Below are 25,177 nucleotides of genomic sequence, written 5' to 3'. Positions count from 1 at the left end.
AGATCTAGTCATAAGCTATGTAGCAGTCTGCAAACAGATCACGTTTATGCAACGACAGTTCGATAATAAAACATAATCCATATTTCAATTCTAAGGTAAATCGACTTACTGTTAAGTGACATATGCTTCAAGTTTAGAGAATCAATTCTTTAGATCCCGTCATTGAGAAAACAACTTGATAAGTTGCTGAGATTGAGTTGAGTGTGTTAATCCCATGAATACACTTCACGTTAGAAACAGTGATCATAAGGAATTGCCTAATAATATCCATTCCCAATAAGCAGTCAATGTATACGAATCAAAATAAAAAAAAAAGTTAACATGTCCGTTATAGGAAATAAAACTGAAATTATGATGTCGGGTGCTAATGGAAGAAAAGTTGGATGAAATTCGAAGTCTCTCTTCCGATCTTACGCTATGTGACTTTTACCTTACGCAAATATAATCCACACACTTTAGAAGAACTAAAAGACAACATTAAGGGAGAAATTTCTCTCATAACCCACCAAGAACTTCCCTGTGTAAACTCCAACTTTGTAGGTTTGTCAGTTACGACTACACATCGGTGGAGAACATTTCTAGTAGCTGCTTTGAAATGAATGAATAATGTTGTTAATTAGTGACAAGATATAACTTCATCTGCTTCTCTACCGAGAGACATATCGCTTGTTTCACTGGCAGAATGGTGGTTGTGGCCGGAACGTGGCCTAATTTAAAACTGTTGCGTAGATTAAAAATGAAACAGAAGTTTTGTATTTTGAACCATGTTGACAGGCTCCATCATCATGGTGATTTCATAAATCGTCTACTTTGTTAGGGCCGTTAAAGCTTGACATGACCAACGTTTCGGAACTATTTGTAGGTCTAATATCGATTTCTGGTCATTTTTTCGAATTAAATTTTACGAATGGAGAGTTTTTCAAACAGCATTATTCCGAAAATCGATATTTCCGAAATGAAAATTCCGAATGGATGCAGTATCAGAAGACAAATTTCCGAAAATAACGTTTTCTTAATTATAATTTATCAATTTTGTAATGTTTTCCAAAATATTTTTTCGAATTATTTTTAAGAGGTGTGACTGATTCCAGTATTCCGCTTTCGCTTTATTTAATTTCAAACCTTTCTGTAACATTGCATTTGACATTCACCTGGAATATTTCAAATCTGTTACAGTAGACTATTTAAATTTGGCTTTTAACTGAAATTTTGCAAATCTGTTTACAGTATTTACATTAAACCCTTTAGTGTAATTTTGCATATCTGTTTACAATTTTCTCAAACAAAGAATCGCTGTAGCCTACGAGATGATGACGTTGTGACCAACAGTCCTGAAGTGTCCACACCTGTGGAGTAACGGTCAGCGCGTGTGGCCGCGAAACCAGGTGGCCCGGGTTCGATTCCCGGTCGGGGCAAGTTACCTGGTTGAGGTTTTTCCCGGGGTTTTCCCTCAACTAAATATGAGCAAATGCTAAGTAACTTTCGGTGCTGGACCCTGGACTCATTTCACCAGCATTATCACCTTCATCTCATTCAGACGCTAAATAACCTAAGCTGTTGATAAAACGTCGTAAAATAACCTACTAAAATAAAAAAAATAAAAAAGTCCTGAAGTACTGTATTCGTCTATTGTCTTTTTTGGATGTCCTATAGTTTTGCACTACAATATTATTATAATAATAATAATAATAATAATAATAATAATAATAATAATAATAATAATAATAATAATAAGAAGAAGAAGAAGAAGAATATAGTTCACCCTGTGTGGATTATATAATCTGGGTTTCCCCTCTTCATCTTTAGTTCGGTACAGCAAAAAAACAAACATTTACCAGTTTAACAATAACACGGCCAGATATAAAAGCGTTTAATTATTTATGTCTTGTCACTGCATTACACATAGAAGTTATAATTCATTATTGTTATACTACGTAGGCTACTTTTGGAAATATGCACCTGAAAATGTGGAATCCATATTTTGGGAAAATGTGCTTCCAGAAAATGGCTTTCGGAAAAATGTATTCGAAAAAACGATCATTCGGAAAAAAACTTCAACTGGAATTTTTTATTGGTCTAAATGAGGGGTTGGAAAGCAATGGTGGATCATTAATGTTTAGGTGAGGGATTTGAACTTTTTCCATTGCTGGTTGTCACAATCAAAAAATTAAGACACAACGTTTCGAAGGGTGGTTCTCCCTTCGTCTTCAGGTGGAAGGAAGGAGAGGAAGGAAAAAACCTACTGTTGGGATCGTTACGTACAGCTATTCTGTATGACTGATCGATTGATTCCTGGCTTCGGTGGAGATTCTAATTAAGAAAAACCCGAAGTCATTAGCATTTTTTTCTTAATTAGAATCTCCACCGAAGCCAGGAATCAATCGATTAGTCATGCAGAATAGCTGTAGGTAACGATCCCAACAGTAGGTTTTTTCGTTTCTCTCCTTCCTTCCACCTGGAGACGAAGGGAGAACCACCCTTCGAAACGTTGTGCCTTAATTTTTTGATTGTGACAACCAGCAATGGAAAGAGTCCAAACCCCTCACCTAAACATTAATGGAATTTTTTACTCGGAAAAATGGACAGGGAAGGTAGGTCCAACATCAGAGAAATACAATACCAGACCAAAAGAATCGTCTAGCATAAGACCAAAAACTTTTCTACATGACACACCGTGAAAGCATAAAATTTCACAAAATCATTTCGGTTAACAGCAAATTGTAAAGAATAAATTATAGACTTATTGCCTTCTCAAGTGATTGGTGGGAACAACTTCTTTTGAAATATATAAGCAAATAACTCTGACTAAATTGTTTTCAGATTTCATTTTATTATGTACACTTCGTTGGCATTAGTTGTCAGCTTCGAGAAATGAGCACATGGATGTATATTACGTACCTGTATAATTATCTCCTATATCAACTAGAAAGCTTTTTGTGTGTGACCAGTTGCTTGAGCTACTAAACATTAGACATTAAGAAATACAGTTTGTTCCCCTGACAATTGACCCGGCCTTCTGTGATTAATTTCTTATTGAGAACTCACTACTCGCACATTTGATCATAATGGGGCCAATTTTCAACGGAACATTCTCTAGAAATACATTAAAATAATGTGCTTCCGTCACAGTACTGTATAATGACTTACGTGCACGATGTCGGCTTGATGAATTGAAACAGTGTCTGGTGTGAGTTACATTTCTTGTCTCTTAACGTGTAATTACAGTAAATTACAAAATTGAAGTAGCGACCTACATTTTGTAATGATACACCTGAAGCTGTCACAGCTAGATGACAGCATTATCGATGTGCACATAAGCGAAACAAGCAGCAGTTGCAAGATGGCGGCAACTCCGCAGGATTATATTATTGGCGGCTTGATTCGAGCATTGAAACAAGTTTTGTTTGGGGCTGGTAATGATGCACTCAAGGCTATCAGTGACTTTACGGACTAGCAAGTCGTCCCCTTCATCCTGTCTGCTCTGATGAAGTCACCAATCTGTTGCACAGTTTCCTTCGTGATAATCTACACTGGCCGATCGACTCGGTGTTTGATACTTTTGTACCTTTCTAAGAATGTTTACATCCAACTATTGATAGTTTGACGCAACAGGCAATACCCACCGTACACGTCAGAAATATTTCCCAGAAAAATCGTACAACGGAGCGCTGCTCAAAAGTGGTACTCTTTTGCAGAGGTGTCGCCATCTTGCAACTGCTGCTTCTTTTTGTCGCTTGTGCGCACATCGATTGCCTTGGCATTTGGACAACAATGCCGTCTATCGGTGACATCTTCAGGCGCGTCATTCCAAAATATAGATCGTTATTTCGATTTATAAGTTATTTACTGACTCACCTGTATAACTTATTCGTATTTTTTTGACTTTCCTCCGGTTGCCTTCTTCGAACCTTCCTAGCACTAAAATTAATTTCCTTTACTTCTCTATAGTACTTTGCATTGTATTTCTTTATTCTGTTTACTCAATTTTAAGTAACCTTTCCTTCTAATTTCATTTCATTCATTCATGTTGTGTCTGTTTATCAATACACCAATAAATCCGTCCGTACAACTTTTCAATAATTGATAAATTATCTATCTATATCTAGCTCTCTATCTATCTGTCTGTCTGTCTGTCCGTCAGCCCGCCCATCCGCCCCTCCGTCCGTCCGTCCGTCCGTCTGTCTAACCATCCATCCATCCATCGATCCATCTATCTATCTATCTATCTATCTACCTATCTATCTATCTATCTATCTATCTATCTATCTATCTATCTATCTATCTATCTATCTATCTATCTATCTATCTATGTCTGTCCGTCTCTGTCTTTGTCTCTGCATCACTCTGTCTGTATGCCTGTCCATCCATCCATCTATCGATTCATCTATCCATCCATCACTCATCTATCTACCTACTTACCTATTCATCCAACTGTTTGTTCTTTACATTTATTCGTGTTTGTTATTGAAGCGAGTCCAGGTTTAATATCCAGCTCCGACGAACATGGCATTCGTAGTGAAGCAAGCCAAGATTGTATAGTTTTTCCTCACCATTCCACCAATATTTTTCACAATTCCCTTCATTATCATTTCCTTGTGTGTGTGCCTGGTGTTGACTCGTCCACCTGCCGCGATACAGTACCTTCGTTGTATACCCAAGATCAGGTAGATGACAGTGGTGAAGGTTCTAGAAAACTCGGGGATCTTGTGCAAAATAAGACCGTCTGCTATGGATCTCGACGACTCAGAGAACTGAGGTATGGAAGACTGTCACTAGGGTATGGTCTTACGGATACAGAAGATTGGCGAGGAACCGTGGTGCGGCGGATGGAGGAATCAACTAATAAACCACCTGCACGCAAGTGCCATGCAAGTAATTACACAGGGGTTCTCAGTAAGCTCAATTTGGTTGCAGTACGTAAGGATTGATATTGTGCTGCTCTGCACATCATAACTTCATAAGTCATACATTTATCAGTATTATCTTGGCCAACCTACCCACCTGTTTATTCATGTATTCATCTGTCTATAGACATATGTATATTGATATGTATATCTACCATTGTATTCTTGTCTATTTAGCTTAATTTCATCTTTCTTTCTTCATTTCTTTTTATCTTACTTCCTTTACATTTTTCTGTCTTTTTTCCTCCTTAACTTTTCAACTCTTCCTAGCTCCAATCTATTTATTTATTTATTTATCTCTTCGTTGTCTCTAGTTACAATGTGATCAGTTCTCTCCTTGTGTTGTTCCAGTGCCGACAGCCACGATCCTGGGCGGCCCCGACCTGCACGTGGACAAGGGCAGCACCATCAACCTCACCTGCACCATTAAGTACAGCCCCGAACCGCCGGCCTACATCTTCTGGTACCACCACGACGAGGTAACCACTGCAGTATTGTAGTAGTGCGATAATGCACCCGCAAGCACTTTGCAACGGCCACCGATTGCCAGCATTTGCTCGGCGAGCCCCAGGGACACATTCATTTCTCAGATGGCCACGGGGAGAATAAACACTGCCGAGTCTCCTTCTCTCCCATCTTCTTCTGCTGCCTCGACACTTTTCAGAACATATGAACACAGGAAAAAAACTGTGACGCTCGTCTTTTTGCCGTGGGTGTCATAGCAACGCTCGGTCGTTTCAGAAATGGCGTCTGCATAATGTACTGGCACATACATAAAATAAATTTTATTTGCGCGGCTAGTGTGTTATTTCAGAGGTCCGGAGCTCGGTGCCAGAGGTAGCAATATTGAACCTCCGTGGTGTTCCGCAATAATCCAGGCATTGTTAAAAGAGAGTATCATAGCATATTACTCAACCTCGTTACATAACTTTCACTCAATAAAATATGAAATGCTACTACCTTAGCTGAAGATCGAATGTATAACCGACTGAAAGTAAATTTACCCTGTGGAGACCACTGCTCTGGTGGAGACTACTTATCACCGTGCAACATGTGACAGTTTATGCGCTTTTTTTTTAATTTACTGTTTCATACACATGGCGTTAACCTATCTATAGTTGTAATATTTTACAAAAAGATATGGATTTCTTAAAAATAGACATTTTGTTTTTTTTTTTCATTATTCTCGTAAACTTCTAGCCTATTTCTTCGCAACGTTTCGTCGTTTTCTCTAACTCGTGCTATTTCTCTTCTTATTGGGCTTGTAAGGTTAGATAATGTACTCTATTTCTATCCTTATGTCTACGTCTTTATTAGAGATGAAGTCGACCTGTTTGTCGAGTTGGTATAGCGCTGGCCTTCTATGACCAAGGTTGCGGGTTCGATCCCGGACCAGGTCGATGGCATTTAAGTGTGCTTAAATACGACAGGCTCATGTCAGTAGATTTACTGGAGTGTAAAATAACTCCTGCGGGACAAAATTCCGGCACATCCGGCGACGCTGACATAACCTCTGCAGTTGCGAGCGTCGTTAAATAAAACATAACATTTTAACATTAGAGATGAACAACGATCGAGAAAGCAGACTAACAGCGCCCGCAAAGCCGAAAATCCGCACGACAATGTTGTATACTTTGCGTTGTTGACGTAGAGACTGCTTGTGAGTGTTTCGAGACGTCGAGATTGATCACTCCCGAAGTCCCGAACGTCAAGCAGTCTTGAATCGCCACAGTTGTTTATATCTGACTGAACTTTTGTCTACTTTGGCAACTGTATGTATAAACAATCAAGTAGCCTATTTGAAACATTATCTCTACCGTTCTCCAATCTTTATTTAATTACTAGGCCCTTATTAAAAGGCTAGGAATTTTCTTTTCATATGTTTGGGATCAAGTGTGCAATCTCAAGTAAAAAGATATTAACGTTATGTTTTATGTTTCTTAGAAATGCAAATTTATTTGAGAATTGATGTTTTTATATTAAACCATAGGTAATATCATATAATAGAACCAGAATATTTTGATAACTGCTGTTCTGTTTTGCCTTTTTGTCTCATTTAAACATTTATAATGTTATTTATTTCAATGATGTATGTTATTCAAAGTTACGAATTCTTCCCACGCCGACCAAATGCTATTTCGTGAATGATGAGCGTGACTCGAAGCTTACGAGAATGACGAGACGAGACTCGAAAGACAAATGCAACGAACACAGCGAGCGAGAGCGGCAGTTTTGTTCATCTCTAGTAATATAGCCGCGTCGCTGTTATTTCCGGCAGCTAATCACGTTGCAACTCGGCTACCTTTAAACGTACGCGTTTTGTCATTGGTCACTGATGACGTTATGCACTTCCACTGCTGCCAAATTTAGTAGAGACAGGAGTCCTGCTCGGCGACAAGCAGAAATAGAATGTGCAACAACGCGGCCAGCCTAAGACGTAAACAAAGAGGAGGAGCCACGCCGGAAATAACAGCGAAGCGGCTTTAATGAGATATTTGCGTGTTTCTCCTCCATTTTTTCCCTGGTGAGTCGCAGACTTCCGTCGCGGGAGCCTTCGAAGTGTTTTTCGTAGGCTGCGCACTAGTGATCTCTGATAAATTAATATATTTATGATTACATTCTAATTTTTCCGCACTTCGAGTTTTTATAAATTTCCATATAAAGTCAGCCAGTTTCATAGATTTCTGCGCCAATCATTGCAAATAAGGTTCAATAGAGAAAAACATATGCATATGTGTGCGGAATTCTGCAATAACAGATCATCCAGTAATTTTGTAAAAATAATGTTTTGTTGACATCTATAGGTAATTAGTTGAAACTATCTTAAAAAAAATACCTGGTCTCTTATTTTCCGCTCTCAGCATAGAGTTTTAGTTGTAACTCACTTGCTTTACTTCTATTTCGTATGCAGCGAAAACAGACAAACAATTTATATTGCAAAATTTACATCATATTATAATAGTAAAGGATATGCTATCTGGTATTTAAAGTATTTTCTTCCATGCTTAGAGTCAGTTGCATTTGAACAAAATTGATAGGACTAGGCCTACTATGAATTTATAATTAAGTTAGCCTAAACTAAATACCTCAATATCTCCAAAAAGTGATTTTCTGACTAGTCTTTTGTTGCATAACTTTGTCTATGTTAAAATGTAGTTTTCTTTTGAAATATTTTGATATTTTTATTTGATTAATCTAGAGAAAAAACTCGAGTAGGATTTAATTGACTGTTGCACGATTAGAAGAAATTAAGTACTCTAATAAAATAAAATATTAAGTGACTTACTTAACTGTCTTGAAAATGTATTATTGTACCTCTCATCATTATAAATATTCCAGATCAGTGTTCTCTTGTTACCAGTTGTGCCAACTATACAATCTCCATTGAACTCTATGGACGATTACTAGTCAAGAAGGCTTTGTTGATTCAGTTTTATTTTTATTAGGCTAAACTTTTACACTCCACTTCAATAATCAATATAATATTAAACATTCTCTGATACGTGATTATCCATAATCTTATACAGCAGAAGCTATAACATAACCTAAATAATATAAACAAGATAAATGAAAGAGAAAAGTTTGAATAAAGGATGATAAAATAAGCCTGAATTATTTTAAAAGGTGCAATTATTGAAAATACAATGTTGGCAAACAAAGAAACAAACGCTAGGGAGGTGATAAAAATTGTAGGATAAGCAGCCGCAATTGGTTGAAACACTCATTCCGTACCATTTTATTTGTCAAAAGTAGTATGATGTAGTAAAAGTGTACGTCATAATAATTACGACCAAAATCGTGTGTATTAGAAAGTATAGATAGACGAATACTATCCATTATCTACCTGTATGTATGTATGTACGAGTATGTTTGAATGTATGTATGTATGCCCCTCTACCCCACTTCTTGCCTGTCTGATCTATCTAATCTATTTATATAATTTGTCTAATCTACTTATCTATTTAACTATGTCGTTCTATCTGCCCTTTTCTGCAATTGTGTGAAGTTAATTGGTATAGAGAACATTATTATTTGAACTAGAATAGTGTAAAACATCGAAATTTATTCTTGAAACCAGTTTGTGGCCTCCCGTGAAGTGAGTAGAATTCTTTGCATGCTTGCGTCTACACATGTAGCCTTAGCAACCCGTGAACGATGCTCTCACAGTCTGCTTCAAAATATTGAGAAATCACGCCGTAAATCAACAAGGGACGTACGAGTACTTTCTACGATTCTACTTAAGAAAGTTTTGTTCTAATAGCAAGTCTGTCACATTGCTCACAGCTTGTGGCAAAGACAACGAAGACAGTGGTTATGAGGAAAAGTATCGAGAATAATATATCAACAACACTAGATGCCCCAATGAGTAGATAGATGATGTAGCATAATTTAAAATGTTCGTTCCTGCATCCGTTGTACAGGAGCTTCTCACGGCAACCCAAAAGCAGTATAATCGGGACAAATAGGATTATTAAGTACTCTTGCATTATTAACATGGATTTCATTTTTAAATAAAAATAAATTCACAGTATTTTGTTTGAAAACAAATGGCAATATCTATTACGTTGCAAAAATAAAGATTGCTTTCATTTACTTCAATGTAATATAAAGTACAGCGAGAACCAGATATGTGCATAGGCCTGTGCTTCTACAGGAAAGGTACTTATTATTAGAGATAATTATGGTCTACTTAAACCTATTGACGCAGGAAGTAGAGGCTTAGCCAAGAGGGCTATAATAGAATCGCTTGGCTTGGCTTTTCGGGTGTCAAACTCGGAATGCAGCTATGCACCCAGGAATTCATTGACCCATTATAAGCGATGATTGTAAATTTCCGGGCAGCCCAGTTCCAACACGAAAAGCAGTATTGAAGTTAGTGAAAAAGTGTAAAGAAACAGATTCTATGATTGACCGGAATAGGAAACAAAGACTTCATATGCTTACATAAGAAAAACTTGTCTTGGATCATAATCCTCTAAAATGTCTTTCCTGAACTGTTGTTGTTTTCTAATGTCAGGCGTTTGACAATAAAGTCACTTGACCTCTTGCACTCCAATATTTTTCAAAGATATTGTCATGGTCAGCCACTGAAGCTCAGATTTTGAGGTGTTCCGAATCCATTTCTTGATTTGAATTGCACAATGGGCAGTTAGGGGACTGATATATTTCAATTCTATGCAGGTGTTTTTCCAAACAGTCATCGCCTGTTGCCAATCTAAATGCAGCTACAGACGATTTGAGTGGTAAATCGGGAATTAACTGTGGATTATGATGCAGAGAGTTCCATTTTTTCCTCTGAGATTTGTTATCAGATTTTGTTTGTTGAAGTCTAAGTATGTAGATTTAATAAATCTTTTCACAGAGTAATACGTAGATTTAGTAACAAGTCTGTAAGTAGCAATGTTGCCCTTCTTTGCTAAAGCATCCGCATTCTCGTTTCCCAGGATTCCACAATGGGATGGTATCCATTGAAATACAATTATTTTATTGAGTGTTATTAATTGAGAGAGCATTTTAGTTATTTCTGCTGTTTGAGATGAAGGTGTGTGTCTAGAGACTATTGATAGAACAGCTGCTTTGGAGTCTGACAGTATAACTGTATTTTTAAATTTATTGATGTGGCATAGAAGATTCCTGAGACATTCACTTATTGCAATGATTTCTCCATTTCTTTTCTGAACTTGATGTACAGTAAGTACGTCTTCAAAGTAATATATAACGACGCAGTAAATATCTCATCATTTCACATCACTAGTGCATTCTAATGAAATCTCACTCACGAATGCACAACACAGCTTCCCTACTCCGATGAAATCTTATTCATGATTGACTGCAGGCGGGAAGAGCGCCGTGATTTCATGGAGGGGAATGCCGTACCAGAGATTGCATGAAGCTCGGGCCGCCAACCGGCCGAACAATGTTTAGGACTTTTAAACTGACCGGTTTGCATTATACATTTACATTGATTTTTGAACAAACCAGAGAACCCACAGTCTCAACAAAACAACACTGCCGGCTACGCCCAGATTTGGTACCCCTTTCTAGTCCTGTGCTCTTTTCTTTTGTGTATGCTCACAGGCAAAGTCAAAGTGTTTGTGATGTTAGTTTTGGATCATATACTTTAGAATCTTATTCATTACATACAGGGCATTGTGTAAATATTGTCGAGACTGTCTCAAGTGCAATGGGTATGTTACAGGTGATCAGTTATGACTCCAACCGCGGGGGCGTGAGTGTCATCACCGAAAAGGGCGACGTGACCACGAGCTACCTGCTGATCCAGAACGCCGAGCTCAGCGACTCGGGCAAGTACTCCTGCAGCCCCTCCAACGCAGATGTGGCCAGCGTGCGAGTTCACGTGCTCAACGGTGAGTTGCGAACCATCCTACAAAGGAGGGCCGCAGAGTCGCTGGTCAACAACATGAAATTTTCCCAAATTGACAATAATTTAAAAAATTTTCCCCAACTCTCGTAGCTATAATAATAATAATAATAATAATAATAATAATAATAATAATAATAATAATAATAATATTATTATTATTATTATTATTATTTTATAAACAAATGTCATAAAATTAAAGAAGATGGGTTGTAAAACACACCTCAAGTTAGAACATTTTACAAAAGAAGACAAATCATTCGTTCATTAAATTAATATAAGACTCGAATCCAAAGTTTATTCCTAAGCTACACATCCTTCCATGTCGCATTTAAATAGCATCAAACTCATCATCGCTTTCTGAATCACTAGGTCACGTTTAAGAACCTTAAAACAAACTTGTATCTGATTTGACATTAATTTCGGACTATTATGCTTTCATTATTATTATTATTATTATTATTATTATTATTATTATTATTATTATTACTATATTATATTATAAAAAAATGTCATAAAATTAAAGATGGGTTGTAGAAAACACCTCAAGTCACAACTTTTTACAAAAGAAGACAAATCATTCGTTCATTAAATTCATATAAGACTCGAATCCAAAGTTTATTCTTAAGCTACACAGCCTTCCATGTCACATTTAAATAGCATCAAACTCATCATCGCTTTCTGAATCACTAGATCACGTTTAAGAAACTTAAAACAAACTTGTATCTGATTTGACATTAATTTCGGACTATTATGCTTTCATCACCATCATTATTAGTAGTAGTAGTAGTAGCAGTAGTAGTAGTAGTAGTAGTAGTAGTAGTAGTAGTAGTAGTATTTTATGAACAAATGTCATAAAATTAAAGAAGATGGGTTGTAGAAAACACCTCAAGTCACAACTTTTTACAAAAGAAGATAAATCATTCATTCATTAAATTCATACGAGACTCGAATCCAAAGTTTATTCTTAAGCTACACATCCTTCCATTTCGCATTTAAATAGCACCAAACTATTATGCTTTCATTATTATTATTATTATTATTATTATTATTATTATTATTATTATTATTACTATTATTATTATTATCATTATCATCATCATCATCATTATCATCATCATCATCAGAGACCGAAACTTTGGCAGAATGTCTTTTTAAATGTGTTAAATCTATCTTCATTTTGAAAGTAAATCTGGACGAATTATACCTTTGTGATTGAAACGTCACAGTTTTATGTTTCCCTTTTCTGCCTTTATTAATATAAATGCCTAATTTACAAAATAAATGCTTATTTTGCCTTTATTTGATTATTTATCTATTATTTATTAATTTATTATTAAAAATTGCCTACAGGTATATTTTAATTTATTTTTATAACCGCTACAATGAAAGTGACTTCACCGAATGTATATTATTGTCTTTCAGTCAGTTCATATTCTCTTTGCAACAATGAGTGCTGCCGTGCAAAAATGTGTAACAGTAAGCGTTTTAATTATCACTTGTGTTTATTTGACAAGGTAACAATGAGTGCGGGTCTAACGTTATTTTTCTTTCAGTTTTCATTGCGACGTTGTTGTAGCTAGCCAAATATTTCATATCACAACATACCAGTACAACCAAACACAAAAATGCACTTTCCAAGGCTACTGGGAAGAAGATTTCTTTCTCACAGTAATTGCAACATCGAGTCGAAAATCTCAATTTGCATTCGAGTTGTGTAAAGCTTTTCTTACTGCCGAAATCCCTTTGTAGAAAGTGCAAGGTTGTGGGTGTAGTGCAAGGTTTCTGTAATTGCCTTTTATTGCGTATTTTAGCTATTCATAATGCGTTTTTGCCTGCCTATTTTAGCTATTTATAACTTTTTTCCTGTCTATTTTAATGATCCATAATGCCTAAACTGCCGGTCTCTGATTATTGTTATTATTATTGTTATTATTATTATTATTATTATTATTATTATTATTATTATTATTATTATTATTATTATTATTATTGCTTCTAAGATGTAGTATATACTTATTTATGAAACAAGACATTTGTAGGCATACACTGACTTTAAAATATTTGTAACATTATCTGATGCAACTTGTTACTTGTAACGACCAGTAGTAATTTTATGAAACAACCTTGTAAAACTAGACAAGAAAACAAGTCGGACACTTACTAGTATTGCAAGACTATTACCTTTTATGAAATAGGCCCCAGTCCGCAATTTACTATGTTTGTGAAAAGTATGAAGCTTACCGGGTCTATATGTTCAACCAGACGAGCATGTTTTCAATACCACCGTCATCATCTACTATCATGAACTGGGCTCCTTTCTCTTTCCCTCTTATTTGAAGTTTCTCAACGAAGTCTGTACATGCACAATTAACGGGCGTTCCTAGTCACGTGGCCAGTATGGCGAAAAAGCCAGAGCTTAATAAAACCTAAAAGAAAGCACACATACGAGTTTCGAAGGAAGGGAAATAAACTTTCACCTCCCTACCAAAAACCGAAAGGAGATTCGCGGAATTTGTAACCACCACTACTTACATTGAGAAGAGTACAAAATATAGCAACTATAAATTCAAAGTGGAATGTATATCGTGCAAAATTTTGAGTAATTCTGTAATCAGAAAATGAAATCCGATTCTTGCCTAATAGAACTGATTTTCGTAAGAGTCTATAATCTTATCGACCGGAAATATGAAGAATCTGATTGCCTATCCGCTTTATTTATAAACCGACCATATGTAATGACGCTTAGCGTGACATCTGACATTTACTGTCGTGGCCCATGAGTGTATGTTTCATGCAAGAAGTGTATTCTTTGACGCGGTCTTCGCTTTCTGTAAAGACAGCTAGCAGCTCTAGAAGTGTTCAAAACTTCAATTCATACAAAATTAAATAAATTTGCTTTTCCTCTAATGTAAACATTGAACGAGTGATGCCTGAGGAGATGTGTGACAGTTATATTACTGTGAAAATATTAAATTATAATGTATGGTGCTGCAAGCTAAGATCTACAAAGAAAGTATTCTGAAATTTGAGTACTGAATTAATTTTATGAGGTAGTAAAAATGGGTCTGTTTGCTTGTGGAGGTTTCACTGTAGGAACAATTCCTCCAACATAATAAGAGGTATGCTTTTCAGTTTCATTCATTTTTTTTTAATGTATGGCCAAGATATGTCAGATAAAGGGCGCGAAATTAACAATTTTCGAAAATTACAAATGGCAAGAGATAGGAAATAGTGTCTATAAATAAATAAAATATAGTTTAAGGAAACCCAATGGGAAAGGAGAATTTAAACTGTCAAGTTAAAAAGTAATTCTATGCCACAAATGTTGCATTGTGTTCTTTCGAAGGACACCGATTCAGCGTAGTGACAGAATAAATACAATAAACAAACTGTAATCACAGATTTTGGAAAGATATTGACTTCAAATAGGTCTTTGTTAGAATCAATAATGATGATAATGATTACGAAAATAATAATAATAATAATAATAATAATAATAATAATAATAATAATAATAACAATAATAATAATAAATACAGGCAAAATAAGTTCCATATTACAAATATGAACCGTACAGGAGTACTGAAAAATAAAATACCTTACGGTATATATATATATATATATATATATATATATATATATATATATATACTTGTAATTATACTGGCTCAGAGACGAAGAATCGGCAACCGTTTAGATATAGATATAGTTCTCTGTAATAAAAAAGAAATATATGAAGTGATAATTTACGTAACTGTATGACCTAACATGGATTTTATTTAGAGTACATGTAAAATTAATCAATATTTTAATTAACTGTAAATCAAGCAAATGTAAAAAATAATACAGGACATAGTTACACAAAAATAATTCAACTTTTGGATTCGCTGCGTCCTAACTCGGTCCCGTTACCATGAGGAATAATTTGAATCCTATATATTCAAAATCCCCTAGGCTATAGGGCTAATCCACTTTCACAAATTAAAGGATTTTGAAAATAACTGGTGGCAAATAGAGAGAATTTTCAACCTAACAGTGATTTTCAGCAAACCTTTTGCTTTACATCTAGTGGCTTTTTGAATACAAACTATATAAATCATTATAATTCATTCTTAGAAAGCAGTATATGGGCATAACTCATTACTGAACAAAATGTTCTTTAGGGAGTTTTGAATCTAGAAAATTCATTTGTAAACAACTCATATCGGTCCCATAGCGTGTATCTCAGTAAACCTTACTCTGTCCCACATTTTCGAATGAAATTACTTGACTCGAAATGAGTCGACACAAGAAGAAGGATAAAATACAAACTTTAACTAATATTGACCTAATACTAATTAAAAAATCGATGTTTAATGCCTAAATTACCTAAACCTTTCTTACAACCACAAGTAACAAGGAAATAAAGATAAATAAAGGAGAACAGCTTTTTGCTAGTAAATGATAGTGCTCAAGATCTGATTCTTCTTTGACAAAATCTAACCTTGTCTTTCTTACCAAACTGGATACTTTAGGGTAAAGGTTGGTAATATTGTGATATGAGTAATATTGTGGTAGTTCTTTTTGAGAATTTATTACAAATTCACTGAGCGAAAGGAAGATCGGTTTTTTGCGTTAACGTATTAAGGGAATGTTCGTGGACAAGTTTCTGCACAAAGTTGGTCCTTCTCCCTTTTAGTAAAATTGTAACAAATTCTCAAAAAAAAAAATCACATTATTGCTCGTGTCACAATTTACTAACATTTACCCTATATGTTGGTGGAACTTTTAAAAGTTTCCCGAAACACTGCACTCAAATTTTTCAGTTCACGGCATGAAGAACAATGTTCACATGGTCCTAGCATTATTTCTGCTGAAAGACAAGCAGAAGGAGACATACATTGTTGCACTGAAACACTTAATTTGTGAGTGCGAGAAACTGAACTTGTTTTTAATGCCATCAGTTATAATTGCCGATTTTGAACAAACAATACATTTGGCAGTTTTTTTGTATTGCCATTAAGTAAACTTATGGATTGTCTTTTTCATTTAGCCCAAATTGGTATCGGAAAATACAACAACTGCACTTGAGTAGAGAATATCGGAAACGGGCAGTTTTTTTGAGGTTGATTTTCGGCCTTCCCCGTCTGAAAACCAAAGATGTAGATTATTTCTTTACTGATGAAATAATGCAGTTGCTTCCCCCAAACGACAAACTTACTGCAGACTCCTGTGATTTTCTGCTGGACAGTTACATTACTGAAGATTCTGCTCTCTCTCCTACAATTTGGGCTGAATACACTTCTTCAACATATAGAAACAAAGAGTGTCGAATCATCACATTCAAAACTGAACACCATGTTTTATTCTGACATACCTGTAGTAGTCAAGGCGTTTCAAAATATGCAGTGCAATACTTACGTGGAATGTCGCACTCGCATGGAGAAGGGAGAGAGAGAGGATTTGTTCAGGGAACTTACGACAAAACATGACAATGGCTTTATTTCTAAATTTAAATACTCGCGAACTATTTTGTGACATTAGTATTCGCGTGGGGGTCGAAGTGGCCCCCAAACAGAAATATGAATTAAAATATAAAATTCATAGTTCCACGTAAACTTTCTAGCTCATATGGGTTATTACTTGCCAAAATGTCCTTAAGTAATAATTTGCATGTATGTACACCACAAAAGTTAACACTGTAATACTTGTGGACTGATTTGTAACATTAGTAGTTGCGTGGTGGTTAGAGTCACCCCCAACTAAACACACGAATTAAAATATGAAATATCCTGGTTCTATGTAACTCTTCTAGCTCATATGCATCATTACTTGCCATTATCTTTTAGAGTAAGATATTTCACGTATAGAATCACAAAAATAATACTATACTACTTGTGGACTAATTTATGACATTAATAGTCGCGTGGGGGTCAACAGAACCCCCAGCCTAGAAAATTTAAATTAAGGCAGAAAATGACAGTGATAAACTGGAAGTTATCATGTAGTCGTACTGCCGACACCCTTTCAGGAAGGTACTGATAAGCTGGCCTATGTAGGCAACAGCATAAAAATAATACGAAGCAACATATAACACTGGGGTCAACATGACCCCCATGCGACTACTTAAATGTTAAGGCTGTTAGTTTCAAATGGCTTCCTGTTAGCAACATCTAGCAAGTTTTTAAATTATCCAATGTGATTATTATGACAAGTATTAATATTTTAACTCTTGCATAAAGATCTGCAATACATAATTTTTAACCATATCTGTACACTTATGTGTACTGAAAGTCCTAAGTCTTCTAAAATGGGAAGGAAATTTGTGTACTGCAGTAGATTTCCTCTATCAACAAACGGCACCAAGTTTGGTTATTTTGAGTTTTCAAGGAGGGACCGAGATGAGTTGTCCGTCTCTTGGCAAGCGGGACCGATTTGGGTTTTGAAACCAGGAATTGGGACTGAGCGAGGATTCAGCTGTTGGATTAGTTCCTCGGATTTAAAACAGAAACAGCTGCAATCCAAAATTCAGAAATCTTTTATACTTGGCATCAGTCACACAGTTGAATATAAGGCTTTAGAAAAGGAAATGAATGTCTCTACTAAAACCAATACAACTTCCGCAAACTTTGAAAGAAACTTTAAGCATAATTAATTCAGAGTAGTTAAATGCTTTACATATCTTATGAATAGCAAGTTTGTAGAAAATTTGAAAAAAAACGCATCCTTTCCTACGACAAATATGAAAATAAAATAAAAAAATAATTACATAAATTCTCATTAAAGTAGTCTCGTCTTAGGCATCAAACAGACACCGAAATCACACAGAAAGCGAGTATTTACTTACCACATAACACAATATGCCACAAATACTTCAAATTTCAGTCAGATATTTCGTTCCGTGAATCCCCATTTCAAACAATAGCGAACTTTTGCTACATTTAACGTACAAGGGAACTCTCTGTTTTTACCTAAGGCAGCACACCACGAAATCGAAGTCTTAAAAATTGTTGAACTCGATAAACAATTCATTACATAAAAATGCTTAGTCGCCATGGCTACCTGGCGCCCGAAATTTGTCTTACAACACCTCCTTTGAATATGATTGGTTAGCGAAATTAAAATTTGAATCCCGACACCACATTGAGATTGCATTTCACGCAAGAACTCATATTGATAAACAGAGAATTAGTGTGGCTCTGCGAAGGAAGATATGAAACAAACAATAAAACAGACCAACTAGGCCGAAACCGCCGTCGGGCTAAGTGTCCCCACCCTTCTAAACTAGGCCAAATTCGTATGCGGACGGTGGGAGTCACCAGGTGTCAGCGGGCACGCTATCCCCGTGCCGTCTTCACGGACGAAATAATTACGTTTTTGTATCAGACTTGTACCACGACCCGTCCGAACACGTTTGTTGTATTATATTCAACAGGAGTCGTCATGCAAACCGAGGACACGATGAATTATAAATTCTTCTAATCTTTAAGAATGATAGTTGAACAAGCCTTTCACACGCAAGAACAAAAAACAATTAATTACACGAAACTTAACTCAAATACAAACATAAATTACTTAAGCTTTATGGGAACAGTCTCTTGTATTATACGGGTGATAAAAACCGTGGAGTTGAGGTCGAAACAGTTACTATAAACAGAGCTGGTATCGGTTTGGAGTAGACTACATGAAAATGTACTGTACCTGCGCCAATTCGATCCTTATACATCTTTCAAGAAAATAATTTCTCGTCATTTTTCTACTGCGTAAGCTTCCAGTAATCACAATAGGAATATTTCACGGTCCATTGAGCCACATTGCTTTGTAATACTGTAAGCAGTACTTTATGGATCAGTATCTGCTATAGCTACAATAATCATTAGACGGTAAGGAGGTTTCACACCGTTAGCAACAAACAAGAACAGTCAGCATCATTCGTTAACAGTGTTTATCAAAGTCGTTCTTTTTATCGCTTTCACTTTTTGCCCATAAAAATCAATTGTTAGAAAAATATTTAATGATTGTCTAATGCAGGAGTAAATAAATTAATATTAAATATAGCTTTGTTGCATTTTCTAACTTAACAGCTAAAAATGCATGTTAAAAATGCAGCCGAGGTTAGGTTTGGAAATCGTTTTATGGTTGATCTACCATGAATTTATAAATAAGAAAGTCGTAATTTTTTTTTTAATTTTTCAAGCTGATTTTGAAATTTCGGAAAACATAGTTAAATATATTATTATTATTATTATTATTATTATTATTATTATTATTATTATTATTTTATTATTATTATTAGGAATTATTCGAATAATTTTCATCTAGGGATAGATCAGCGGTCATCAGCACAGTGCACCCTCGGGCTAGCGTCTTTTACCCGCGGATAAGAGACTGCACTATGGTGCATCTGTGGCTGCTGGCTGGTATGCTCTCTCCCTCTTCTGCTGCACGACGGGGCATATTACGACTAACTGTTTACCTTTTACCATTTCAGCGAGTGCTGACGACCACAGATCTAGATTATTCGAATAAATATAAAATAAATACATTTATTTAAGATTGATTCATTCATGAATAACCAAGTATTCGTCAATTGCAAATGTAAACATTACTCATTATTCCTTATTCGCTATTTTTACTCGTCAATGGGGAAGAAATTTTAGTTTTATAATGTTAATTTCGTACAGTTACCTCGCACTAACAACTGTTTACAAACTACTAAATAGTGGTCAAATATTTGAATGAAGAAACGATTTTCAGTAACTCTTAAAGGTAATCACTGAATGAACAAAATATTTAACATACTGTATTCATGAAAGCGTTGTTGCGTGATACTGTATTAATATTATTGTTCAAGGCTGGTGTACTTGTGATACAGTCGCAGATTTATTCCTTGCTTTCTCAGCCTCCGTGCATTCACTTTCCTCCTCTCCCCCACTCCACCTTCGATAGTAGTACTGCATCTGTCTTCAAGCAGTCTTTGGACCATAGCCGTTGTCTTCTGAGTACCTGCGAGGTCATAACTATACTTGCATGCGTCAAATGCCTGGTCTGTAGCTCAAGTGCTAGGACGCTGGTCTTCCATCCAGTGGCCCGGGTTCAGTTCCCAGCCAGGTACTGATGAATTTGTGATGGACACAGCACACGTTTCAAGAGGTGTTTTCTCGAGGTACGCTCGTTTCCCTCCATTTCACCAAATGTTTCACCTCACCCTCTTTTTATCTATCATCTGCAATAGTAGAAATAGGCTGGAGTGAAATCTTGGGGATAGTACAGGTTTCTGATATAGTAGGGTTTGGGTCTACCGGCCCCTAGTGCCTATCAGCCTATTCGTCCGCAAAACGAGACCTAGCCGTACCAGGAACTGAGACAACAATGACAAATCTCCGAAAATCATATTAATTCTATCTGATGGTATGTTTGAAATGAGAGTAGTTCTGAAGTCCAATTTAAAGATCACAAAGTAAGAGAAATGCAGTGATTTAAGATTTGTAAATCATACAGTCTGTGATTAAAGTTTTCATATTATTTCTACATGGGAATTATAAATAGGTCACTGCTGAAATGTTCATTTCATTCATAGAATTTATCTTTTTTCGTGCTTACGAGTAACTTTGATTAATCTTATTCACCAGCAACGAATAACTCTCACGAATAAAAACTATTATTTATGTTTAACGAATAATTTCCTTTATTCGTAATCATTATTTGTTAATCGAATAAATTTTGCCAAACACTGTGTTAAGGCATGTCTCCGACTATGCCAATACTATTAGGCCTATCATTATCTCCATAAGTAATGGTCACACTGCATCCTCATTTGGCCAATTTCTTACACTGACATATACGAAGGACTCATCAAGCGACCATGCTCTGCCGAGCTTTGATCAAACTGCACACGATCTAGACTTCTAGACCGAGATGTCTAACCTGTACTTAAACTTCATGTGGGGTGCATTAAAATGGTCGAGCAACTGTTTAGTTAGAAAGCCCTCTACTTAAATATTGAAAATATTAGCCTATTATTACAGGAAGGTAGAAGCTATTGCGTGAACACAATTTTTAACGAAAGAGAAGAATATGGCGAGTTTCATACTGTCCCAAAGACTGATGGAGTTTTTTTCCATTACTGTATCTTGTACAATAATGAAAATTAGTATGTGTAAAACACTGTCCTTCTGCTATATGAAGAAAAAAAAATATTTTTACGATTTAAATTTCCCCCCCCCCCCAAAAAATTCAGTTCGTTGTGCAGTGATGAAGCGTTTTCCACATAACTCAAAACTATCCAACATTCTGTGATGAAATTTTTTGTGTGTATTTATGCATATCATATCTACAATATGATGCAGGATCACTTCTCTACCTTTGATAGATTGTCTGATAAAAAAATTAATTCATTTTTAAAATGGTCAAATATCAGTATTTTCTTCTAACAAAAAATAAAAAAATATATTATATATTAAGGTATGTAGTTGACAGAGCATGATATTGTAACCATGAGTTTCAGCAATAAAATAAAAGCGAGAGAACATGAACAAGTTAAGAAGTTTGAGTTATGAGGGAAACGCTTCATCACTGCACAGTAAACTGCCATAATTTTGAATTTTGAAAAAAAAAATACAAATATTTTTCAAATCGTAAAAATATTTTTTTCATACAGCAGAATTACAATGTTTTACTCATACCAATTTTCATCATTGTACAAGATACAGTAATGAAGAAAAAAAATGTTAAATATTTCAAAAAATGTACTGCTGTAAGCTGTACCTAATCCCTTAAACGGTTAAAGGTGAAGGGGTGGGAGTGGTGGACAGCGAATATTTTTATAACAAGGTGAAACAAACACGACAGACCTCCTTTGCAGAGCGAACATAAGCGAATATCGAACTTCACCATACTCGACAAACTTGAAGCGGACATAGCGCCTGTAATGTACGACGCTAGTACTTAGTATCAAACTACACTACAGACTTCCGTACATGGACGGAAAAAACAAAACGATTTGGTTTACTTCGTCATTCTGTGAGACACGCCAGTGCAGCATGTCGCTACTGTAGTAAGTTATGTTTTCTTATACAGAATGAATCGTCCCGCCAAGAGCTTTAAACCGGTCGGATTAGCAGGTCAATGACAATAATTAGGAGTTCCTTGTGTCCTTTTTTTATTACCTACGACCAGTAAATGTCATTGGTCTGCTACTCGTACCGGTTTAAAGCTCTTGGCGGGACGATTCTCTATAGACATATTCTCTAAAAACATACTATAGTTTATTTGTGAACGTCTTCACATAGCCCAATGAATTATGTATATGTCAGTATAGAGATGGGATAAACTGTTTTTTTTTTTTTTTTTAAGAAACAGTTTCGACTGTAACTGTTTCATGAACGAAACTGTTCCAAAATAACAGTTTCAAAGAAACAGTTTCATATGAATATGTTTACATCATCAGTGCCAACTGTTCCAACTGTTTCAACCTCTCATCTGCTTTAGAAACATGTTTCAAGGCTCTTGAATCGTCTTTAAATCACCTGTTCAGTGTATTATGACAACGAAAGATAGTTTTCGTAGGTTACTATTAAGGATACAGTAAATAACTGCAATTCAAAATAAATCGATTTTAGTAAAAATAACGCATATAACCCTAGGAGAGTTTAATAACGATGACATTAGCCAATGATATTTTTCACGGTATATTAATAATTAACATTATGGTAGGGCACCATGAACATATTCTCCATCAATGGACAGCTAATAATTAATATCAGATTTATTAGGAAATTTGATTCGTACAATTAAATTGCGCGATCCTACATAGGCTACTGTTGCACGAAGGCCGTGTGGAACATGGATATTATATTATCTACTTTCGATTGGAGGTCAATGATAGCGCTACACATGACCTTTGTAGACAACAAAGAAGAGGATAACTGTTTAGAAACTGAACTGCTTATCTGTCGGAACCATGTGGATTGTGGAACGTTGAAGTTAATACTGGAGCAGTGTAACACTCTTTGGAACAGTTGGAACAGGTTATATCACGAAACTGTTTCGATACGAAACAGTTTCAATTGTGAAACAGTTTCAAATAAACTGTTCCAGCTTTTTTTACCCATCTCTATGTCAGTGTAAAGAAAACAGCCAAATACGGATGCAGTGTGACCACTACCATCACCACCGCTAACACTGGTCTCTGAAGGCTGTGGATCTTGGTCGTCCCTGATCCGCAGCGCATGTTTGTGTTGTATTTAATTTCTGTTGGTGAATGCGATTGCAGGCGAGTACCCGGCGGCGATGCAGACGGGGTCGGCAGGGCTGTCCGGCAGCTCGCTGAATGTGGCCACGCTCGCCGTGCTGTGCCTGCTGTACTCGAGCGAGCTGTGACGCTGTGTTTGTTGGCAGGTGAGCGACCCGCCGCCATGCAGACGGGGTCGGCAGGGCTGTCCAACAGCTCGCTGAACGTGGCCGCGCTCGTCGTGCTGTGTCTGATGTACTGCGCGGTCCTGGAGCGGCTGCAGCTCGACGACGGCCGCAGATAATGGCAGCGCCACGCGTACGCCCGAGTTGCTCACATTGTGAACCCCTGGCTGTCGGCTGTCCGTCCGTAACAGTGAAGTTGTGATCGTGGCAACCTGACGGATGAATGGTCACAGGGTTCATGTTCGTTATATTTTTATAAATATGTCATTTGTTTTCGTAGTTCTACCTCCTCGCAGCGCCCGACCCCTGCACTCCCCATTTCTTTCAGACCTTAGAAAGAATCTGTTCGTTCGTAAAGAAACGTTGATTTCCATCGTGATGATGCTTTCATTTGTACCTGCTACGAGAGGTCGAACGTTGTTCATTCGGCGGGAAATTTTATTTATCTTGTCAGTATTTTATAATGGTACGAGCGGTTACGAAGTCAAACCAGAGATTTAATTTGCCGTTACCTCCTCGATGAGATTGTAAATATAAAGTGTAAGTAAGGAAGAAATGTACATACAAGACAGACGGGTTGCAGCAAACACTTTGCGGTCGGAGATGTGAACAAGGCACTACAACATACGGAAGACGTCAACTTGGTGCGTGCATGGACTTCTGCGATTTTAGACCACCCTTGGTATTACATAGTAAGAACTCTTCGTACTTTCACATATCCCGTGTTGTAGGACATCAGATCATTTCACTTTTTTAGTGTTGCCATGGCATCTGGAATGTTGACAGAGTTCAGCATGTGCCTCTTACAAAGTGATTCTGGTTCGAACAGCAAGTGTTGCCAGCCTAACAAAGTGTTTTATACCGTGACCTCGACATACACCCGAAACGGTGCGTTTATAGCGATGCAAACTGAGAGGACTTAATATATTGATGTTAACAATTGTTGTTAAATAAAAAAATTTGTGTCTCAAAAAAGATTGCACGCGTCATCTGTGCGTGGACTACGAACGTTGACAAGAAGGTAAGATCCGTGTATTTTATCAAATTAAAAATAATGTGAATTTATAATTAAAGAACTTGTTTTAAAAATTGAAGGACTTTCTTCTTAATGATAATTGCTAGTTATTTATTTCGCAATAAAATGAATACCCTTACCACATAACTCCTTCATGATATGTGTGTAGATTGTTTGAGTTGGACGTCTCTGTTGCCATTCCTAACCCTCCATTCCTGTTATTACTCGAAAATCCGCATCCGAAAATTATTTTGGATGATAGTTAGGAAAGGTAAATATCAAAATCATATTAAAAGGAAGGTAAGTCATTCGCAATTTTAGTAAGTTAATGTGGATCAGTGTAAAAGTATAGGCTATGTTCAAGGATAATGTGTCAGCATTTTATTGTCAATCAAGTTATTTTTATATTTATTGTTATTTTAGATCGCTTTGACATCAAAATCATATCACTATCACTATTTTGGACATAATTAAAAA

General features: G+C 36.2%; 1 protein-coding gene across 1 annotated transcript in view; it reads left to right on the top strand.

Moving 5' to 3' along the window:
- LOC138692743 (uncharacterized) overlaps positions 1-24,779 on the top strand; it is a 204,489-nt gene extending 179,710 nt beyond the window's left edge. The window contains exons 6-8 of the mRNA XM_069815935.1: positions 5,256-5,383; positions 11,104-11,272; positions 23,668-24,779. Of these exons, the coding sequence (XP_069672036.1) occupies positions 5,256-5,383; positions 11,104-11,272; positions 23,668-23,804 (434 nt within the window). The 3' untranslated portion in view covers positions 23,805-24,779. The remainder of the gene's footprint in view (positions 1-5,255; positions 5,384-11,103; positions 11,273-23,667) is intronic.
- The last annotated feature ends 398 nt before the right edge of the window (positions 24,780-25,177 follow it).

Source organism: Periplaneta americana, chromosome 17 (genome assembly GCF_040183065.1).
Source record: "Periplaneta americana isolate PAMFEO1 chromosome 17, P.americana_PAMFEO1_priV1, whole genome shotgun sequence".
In the NCBI taxonomy this organism is placed as follows: domain Eukaryota; kingdom Metazoa; phylum Arthropoda; class Insecta; order Blattodea; family Blattidae; genus Periplaneta; species Periplaneta americana.
Note: the sequence above shows the minus strand (reverse complement) of the source record. Positions and strands in the feature narration are given on the sequence as shown.